General features: G+C 50.9%; 1 protein-coding gene across 1 annotated transcript; it reads right to left on the reverse strand.

Annotated features, from left to right (window-relative positions):
* Positions 1–1442: 1442 nt before the first annotated feature.
* Positions 1443–7836, reverse strand: anos1a (anosmin 1a). Its single transcript, XM_068756369.1, has 14 exons — positions 7761–7836; positions 7416–7463; positions 6423–6488; positions 6100–6322; positions 5834–6018; positions 4250–4379; positions 3640–3845; positions 3440–3566; positions 3256–3354; positions 3085–3164; positions 2561–2732; positions 2260–2477; positions 1888–2029; positions 1443–1812 (listed from the first exon to the last, which is right to left on the reverse strand). Exons 1-14 carry the CDS (start codon positions 7818–7820, stop codon positions 1688–1690), a joined length of 1881 nt encoding a protein of 626 aa, XP_068612470.1. The 5' UTR covers positions 7821–7836; the 3' UTR covers positions 1443–1687.
* Between the last annotated feature and the right edge of the window lie 298 nt (positions 7837–8134).

The raw sequence follows: 8134 nt of genomic DNA on the forward strand, positions 1-8134 counted from the left end.
TGCGCCTCTGAGGCAAGTATCGCCTTGGAAACGTCGGAATTGCATCGCTGCTCTATGCAGATGATGCAATGGTTTTGTGCTCCTCCTCAGACCGGGTATTGTAACAGGAAGTAGAATTGAGAGCTGAAGGCAAAGCTGAATTACCAGGTGATCCGGGCCCAACCTTAGCGATCAGGTGAAGAGATCAGACAGACGAAGCCTTCCTGTTGTGTCAAGTATTCCCTTTGCAGAAGTAAAACTCACTCTCAAGACTCGACATGTGCACCTCTTCAGAGACCCCCCCCATTTGACTCTTGGAGGGGATTCAACGTGTGTGTGTGTGTGTGTGTGTGACACAACACAGAATGCAACAACACTTCACAGGATTCATTGCACAACATTCACCTTTCCAGTGGCGATAAAAGCGTCTTCTACATTTTATGTTCATGTTGCGCCATGATTCGTAGAAACGCCCCATTGTTCCTGAATGCAACACGTTCAATGGTCATTTCTGGGTTGTAGAAATGATAATAAATAAAAAAATCCTCCTCCAGGTGTGCGTTTTGCTTGCCCCGCCCTCCCACCCCGTCTGCTTCTTTGCATCCTTTGAGAAAACATTAAAAGTGCTACGTTGTTACTGAAACGTCAAAATGAAATGAAATGAAATTTATATTTTGCAGCGGGGGGAGGGGGCACATTTCACAGGAGTGAATGCTTGTTTGCTCACCTATAAACCCGCTTGTAATAGGAGACTACTTACTCTGCCAAGGAGCCGCACCCCAATCTGGATCTGCTTCAGTCTCCCTGCAGCTTCCCCATCACCAGAGCCCCCGCCCACCGAAACCTGAAGGAAGCCAATCACAGCGTTAGCAGATATTCTGCGAACAAAGCATCCAGAAAAAGGCAGAATATACGCTTTATTCTGCTCACATTATTACCCTTTCTTTCCAAGCAATATCAAAAGTTACTCAGCAATAAGCCGACCTCCAGCAGCGCCTCAAAATGTGCTTCATGGCCATAAAGCAGTGCTTAAAAGAGGCTAAGCAGAGTAGCGCGTGGAAGCGAATCCCAGCAGCTGCTTTTATTCTTCATGTCTATCCGTGTAACAGTGTGTGAGGAACATTAACCATTCTCACAAGTAGGGAAGAGAGGAATCATTTATAACGCTGAGCTCGGAGTGTGTGTGTGTGTGTGTGTGCATCTTTATTACCACAGACTGAATCCCCTGGGGCTTCTCAAACAACTCAAAATATAATAGAGGTAGAATTAGAGTTCAGATCGTCGTTTCCTCGGAGGAACGAAGCTTCAGTTACGAAAAAAAAATCGTAATAAATTATCCTAACAGACAAAGGTCAACTCTGAATACGGTAAAAATATGCAAATGAGAGAACAAAGAGGAGGGGGGGGGGGGGGGGATGAGACACAAAATGAAGCCGTAGATACATACGGATGAGGAATGTATTTTGATTGTCTTTATTTTAAATCAGTGGGTCTCTGGAGGTTTACAGATGGTTGATGCATTGTGTTTACACTGGAGACACAAATAACAATAAATACAGACTTTATACAGCATTTACAGAGCAGGGGGGGCGGGGGGGGGCGACATGTCCTCGTTCTGAAGGTATCTGCATCCATCGAAACAGCACGAAGGTCAAATCTGTCTGCAAAAGGAGACACATCGAGCGTGGAGCTGCTGATGCTGCACTTCTCACGGCTCTGCAGAGTCTCGATCGCGACTTTGGGAGACTTTGGCCATGCAAGCTGATTGGCTGCCTGGGCTCAGCGCCTGGCAAACGATTGGCTGTTCACGGCGACGCTTCCGCAGCCTGCTTCCTGAATGAGGGGGAAGAGAGACGAGACACGAGTTTGTTTTCAATCGTCCGAAATGAACTTCCTGTCCGTCCTTACTGGGCTTCAGGGAACTTTGCCGTCCAGGGGTCTGGAAGTTCCGAGCGGTTGCAGGACCTTTGCCGTCTTTTGTGATGACCTGGACCTCCAGCCTGTACAGGCTGGCGGGGTGGAGGCCCGGCGCCACCAGAATGGTGGCATCCTGCAAGAGAGGAGGACGGACTCACGGTGGGAGGAAAGTAGGAAGCAGCACAGTTTAAAGGGCTATACGTGTGGAACTGCAGGAAGCCATGAATTCCAAGCGCATTTGAAAGGAAGTCATGATTGAAAATCACATTTGTATGTTTGATGGAGACAATTCAAGATTGTTATGCTTTTATTTTTTGCTTCTATGCTTTTATTTTGCTGGTGTCATTTGCGAAAGCACCTGACCGGGGGTAGAATCTGCGACTGAGCGACGAGGCTGCGAGGCAGCTTGTAGCTTTTGTGGCGGTTGGCGGGGATGACCTCTGCCCATGTCACCTGGTAGCCCGTCGCATGCCGGTGGGGGCCAGCAGCTCCAGACAAGTCCCAGCTAAAGATGGCTTTGATGTTCCTTCCTTGAACATCAAAGGAGGCCGTCAGGTTGGTCGCCTTCAGCGGGATCGTCCCTGCGGGAGGACATGGCTGATGTACGAATAGGGCTCCTCTTGGATTTGCACCAAGTAAAGGTCTTGGAGACTTTTTTTTTTACCTCTGTCTCCAGGGCAGGCGATGAATGTCGGACTTCTGGCCCGGATGGAGGCGCAGGAAGGCGTGAAGAAGCTGGCGGCCTCTGTCGGGAGACGGCTCCTCTTACCGGCCGCCTGCAGGACGACTCGGTACTTGCAGGAGAACAGCAGGCCCTGCAGGCTGACAAAGTTCCCCTAAGCCCAGGACAAAGACAGAACATGAACGTAAGACACATCCGGGACTCGCTCAACCTTGAAAACTGCGTTCAGGACTTGATCCTGTACCTGCTGCCGAGTGATGTAAAGTGTACCAAGAATGTTGGGACGTGGAAGGGAGGGGAAAGGTTTAGAGAGCTGGTGGACACGATGGTGAGGAGACAGGTTTGATGTGTCCGGGTGCAAAGGAATGGAATGGACGTAGTGAGGGAGGACATGAGAGTGGCTGGTGTTGGGGGAGGACGATGCAAAAGGACAGGGTGAAGTGGAGACGGTTGGGTTGCTGTGGCGACCGCTCACGGGACGACAGTCAGGAGTTCTCAGGAGTTACCTGCGTGTTTGTCCTCTCCATGGGTCTGGTCCGATTGTGTCCGCAGTGCTCGGGTCCCCAGCGGAGTCTGTAGGACTCGACTGAAGGGTCGACACACAAAACAACAAGCAGGATTCTGGAGGAGGGCAGACTCCGACAGCTTCGTGATGATTCGTTGGCCTCAAAACGTACCTGTGCTGCTCCTCCAGTAGACGTGAACCTGCAGCCGCCCATCCTGATAGAATGGCAGTCCCACGTGGAGGGACTTGCCTGCAGGCGTTAGGGGAGGGTCTCCGGGAAGACACAGAAGGAATCGTTTAAACGTGTGCCCGTGCCAATAGCATGCGTTCCTTTTCCGTCAGCCACAGAGACGTACTGCGCTGTGTGGTGAAGTGCAGGACGGCCCGGGGACCTCTGAGCTGCGTCTGTCCCCAGTAGGACACGGCCTGGACCTCCACGCTGTAGCTCCTGTTAGACCGCATGCTGTCCAGCTCCACTCGGCTCTGCACACGGACGCATAGGCAGGCGTGGACAGTGCGAATTGGACTCTGAGCCGCTGCGTCTTTCGGTCCTCACCTCCCCGACTGTCTTCCTCCTCTTCATCGGGGTTGAATCGGGGGGCTGTCCGACCGCGGTCCAGCTCCAGCTGACCTTGTAGTGGTGAACAGGAACATCCAGATCAGGAGGCATGCTCCACCGGAGCCGGGCGGAGACCACCCTGCCGGGGCCGAAGCTCATGTTGGCCACTCTCAGCTCGGTGGGGGCCGGGGGGCTGGAGGGGTCTGAGGGTCAGGGACGAGGTCAGTCATTGATGAGTGACCTCTAGAAACACTATTAGATGAGCGCTACGAGACTGATACCATGAGATCATCATTGCTAGCATTAGCATTTAGCGTGTTAGTTTTAGCATTTCCTGTATAGCGGTTTGCTCAGCAGCTTTATCAACACATCGTTACGGTTGTATTGTAGCTTCAATCCCGGTCTAGACAGATGGGAACGACGAGTATTGGGTTCTAGTCAAGGGTTTCTGCCTGTTAAAGGGAGGTCTTTCCCTGCTTCCTTCTCCAAAGTGCTCGCTCTCGTGGGTCATGTTGGGTTCCGTCTTTCTCCTGCTACACCTGTAAAAGTGCCTTGAGACGACTTCCTGTTCAGACCCGGCGCTTCCCTTTAACAGGCAGAAACCTACCTCTGCTGGCGTGGACATGTCTGCTGGGCGTCGTGAAGCCTCTGGTCCCGTGGGCGTTGACGGCTGCAACTCTGAACTGGTACCAGCGACCTGGGCGGATGTCGGAGAGCGTCGCCCCCCGCTCCGTGGTCTAGAACAGATCGGGTGGAGCGTTGGACCAAAACAAGATGGACAATGCATAATAATCTCGCAGTGTGGACGAGAGGAGCCGTAACCCCTGCAGCTTTATATTAGCATGAGACGCTACCGTGGCTAAAAGTTATTCAGTTTTCTTTTAACAAACAACAACAACAAAACACACAACTGAAAAAGTAATTAATCGAGGCTCATTATTATTTATTTATTTTAGCAAAGTAACCTAATGAAATAAACAAATGCAAAAAAAAGCATTATTTGTTCTGAATGCAGAGAATAATAATAATAATTAAAACAAAAAAAGAATATGCTGACCAATATGTGCTTTAAGAGTTTGACTGCGCTGATAATTATAGTTAAAGGGCTTTGAGTTTTATTTTAGGTAAGAATGATTGAATTTCAGGTCCTTAATTGTTTTAGAACATTTTCTAGATTTTGTCGGTAATGAGGATCAATGTTTCGGAAATGAGAATTATATTAACTTTGGACAATGGGTCTGATACCCAACCATATTTGAAACATTTAAACACATACCATTTTTAATTTAATGTAATTTCCTATTAATTCTCATTACCGAAACATTTGTGAGGATTTACAATTGTGTTTATTTAATTACTTTTGTAAAAGATAACATACACATTTTGTATGTATCGGTCACTAAATAACTAGTGTTGTATAACTTGTCTGTATATTTTAAAACAAAATATGATAATATAATTAGGCCCGAGCGCCTATCCTAGGCGTAAGGCGCTATTGCTTTTGCAATGCAGAAGATGACCTACAAACACGAGTTGACGAGCTGCGCCACACACACACAACACTCAACACCACACACACACACACACACACACAGACACACACGAGTTGACGAGCGCAAATTTTGAACCAAGCTCAGAACCGGCGAAAAAATTATTCTTTTATGTGTTTCAAAATTGGGCATGAAAAAGTGGCACGCCAGCGCCACCTACAAAAATCACAATGCATTGTGCCTATGGGGGTCCGACGCCAACTTTGTCGGACAGCCACGAAATTCGGTACAGACATGCGTCATGTCAGGTCAAAAAAAAAAAAGTATTATGGCCACGCCCCCAGACACACAGGAAGGCGGCCATATTGGATTGAAACTTAAAAACTCCTGATGGCAGATGGCCATATAATCCAAATAACGATTTGACTAAACTGTGAGCTACTAATGCAGCTCAAATCTAAACACTTGCGAAGCACTCAGGACAAAAGCGGCGCGCGTCGGCGGGTCAGCTCAACGGCCTGTCGGCCGGCGAGGGCCTACAACGCCGCTTGTCTCCAGTATAAAAAAAAAACAAAGATCAATGAATTGATCGGATGCTTCATCCTAAGTCTCAGGTCTTCTGAGCCCCCACCTATAGGTGCTCCCCTCTCAACACTGTTGCAACACTTGACTGAACGCAGGCTTTGACGCCTCCCACTAACCAGGGTCACCCCCCGCCAGGAGGTGGCAGCGTCCTCGCTAGGCTGGATGCCAAAGTTCCACCGCCTCTGTAAGACGTAGACGACGGGCTCAGCGGAGACGTTGAAGCGGGACGACCAACGCAGCCCCAGCTGACCGGAGGGGAGCTCCTCGAAGTCCAGGTCCTTCCTGGGCCGCAGGGGGGCGCCTGGGGACACAGAAACGACCCCCGACACGAGGCCACTCAGTAATCAGTTGCATGCTGGGTAGCGGCTGCAAGAGCGCTCACCCTTGTAGACGCCTTTCGGGGTCTGGCAGGTGTGGCCGCAGCCATTGGGGCAGCACTTCTTCAGGGCGGGGCAGTCGGCGTCGTGCTCGCAACCCTCCACGCAGGCCGCGGCGAAGCCACTGGCTCTGTTTGGGGGGGGGCATCGGCCCTGCTTCACTGCCAGCGCCGACTGGAGGAACTCGCAGCTGGTCACACACTCCCAGTGCTTCTTGGGAAACGCATGCTAGACGGGTGGGGGGGGGGGCGGGGCAGTTGACTTTAAGCTTTTAATGTCCAATGGTTGATCTTTAAGGCGCGAGCGTGACTTGGCGTTCGCGGTTTACCTCGCACGCCTCCCTGCAGTGCATCTTCCTCGCCGTCTCCCAGGAGTCTTTGCAAGGCTCCAGACACTGAGGACAAAGAGGAAGACAACGATTGGGGACGCCAAGAGGAAGACGGTGAGTGTGAGCGTTGGACAGAGAAGGATTGGACGAATCAGGCCATTTCTCGAGGCTGAAGCGGACGGCTGCACCAGCAAGCAGGGGCAGCCCGGGGGGGGGGGGGGTCTGTCGGCGCTTCCATTGCGTTTTTCCCACTAACGCGGACCGACATTCCCGTCGCTTCCGAGCTTCACCTCGGCGTCGGTTCGTTTTCTGCTCCATTTCACGCTCAAATCGAGCGTTCCATTCAACAAAAAAAGAAAAACTGGGGGGTGGGGGGGGGCAGAAAGAACTTCCTGATGCGGAGGAGAGAGATTTCAGGAAAGCACCCAACTCCAAATAGTTCCAAACTTTAATCAGACACATTTTGGGTGTTTGTTTTTTTTACAAAAGAAACAAAATGCGAGGAATTGATGTCACTTTTATCCTTTTGAAGTTGTAAGAAACAGAAACAGACGTCTGGCGTTCAGCCTGTCGAGAGTATCGAAGGCCGCTAATGGCTGCCGAGTGGCGTAGCCGTCTTTAGCTCTTTTTCTTTTTTTGAATTGGCTGAATTGAATCGGACAGAGTTGGGAGCGTGTCGCTAATCGACTCTGGCGCTAGCTAAAGCTAAGAGGAGAGAGTGGCAGAAGAATTAAAGGCGGACCCCATTATGAGGACAAAAAGCATACCGAAAGCTCGGTATCATAGCAACAAGCTTTAAGGGCTGACCTTGTTGCTAATCATTTTCTAAAGGTCGGTTTTCCAGAAAGGAATCAAACCAGGCACCTTCTCGCTGCGAGGCAACAGCGCTACCCACTGCGCCGCCGTGAAATATATATACCGCGGGGAAAAAAGAACAAAAAATGTCCTTTGATCCACTTTGAGAGATCAAATGAAAGGCGTTCAGTTACCAACCTTTGAGCAATGTTTATCGGCTTGACACCAGCCCAAGGATCCGTTTATCTGTAGAAAAGAGAGCGAAGCAAAAATGAATTTTCTGCTCGAACTGACTTGCTGTGACAGGATAGCAGGTGGGGGGGGGGGGGGGGGGGGGGGACATCAGTCAAAGTGTTGCAGAGATGACCCAACAAAGGGCCGTATGCAAGCGTCTGGTGGCCGGGGCCTCTGCCCAAAAGGTCAATGTGGTCCCAGCCTTAAGCGGACTCCCCCCCCCCCCCCCCCCAAACAAAAGTTTGTTTACAGAGTTGACAGGAGTTTGAAGTCGCCTGCCATATATGTCACAACAGCAGCTATGGTTACCTGCGGCGGCGTGGACAGCGCCGTCACGCTGTGCAGACTGAGGCACCGTGATGCGCACATCGCCTTGGAAACGCTCTCCGACCGGGACTCATCAGCAGCAGCATCATCATCATCATCATCATCATCCTCCTGCTGCTTCCTGGCGCAGACGCCGCAGACGCAGAGGAAAATAATCCACAGAGGCAGACTCGGCATCTCGTCGTGGGAGAGGAGGGGAGGGGGGGGGGGGGGGGGGGGGCGTGGGCTAAGAGAGATGCTGTGGGGAGCGATATGATACAAATCCAGATGAGCTGGTATTATATAGCCAAGGGCGGAGCTATAGGAGAGAGGCGGCGTTCACAGTCAGGGCCGGGATGCTGAGAGGCTTTGGCTCT

This window comes from Brachionichthys hirsutus, chromosome 24 (assembly GCF_040956055.1).
Source record: "Brachionichthys hirsutus isolate HB-005 chromosome 24, CSIRO-AGI_Bhir_v1, whole genome shotgun sequence".
NCBI classification, from domain to species: Eukaryota; Metazoa; Chordata; class Actinopteri; order Lophiiformes; family Brachionichthyidae; genus Brachionichthys; species Brachionichthys hirsutus.

What these genes read in the sequence shown, in the direction of transcription:
- anos1a (XM_068756369.1), bottom strand. Translation starts at nt 7,820, where the DNA reads ATGTGCGCATCACGGTGCCTCAGTCTGCACAGCGTGACGGCGCTGTCC. An exon ending in GCACTTCACCACACAGCGCA is followed by an intron (nt 3,355 to 3,439) that starts GTACGTCTCTGT and finishes GTCTTCCCGGAG; the next exon opens with ACCCTCCCCTAACGCCTGCA. An exon ending in TGGAGAGGACAAACACGCAG is followed by an intron (nt 2,733 to 3,084) that starts GTAACTCCTGAG and finishes TCCTGGGCTTAG; the next exon opens with GGGAACTTTGTCAGCCTGCA.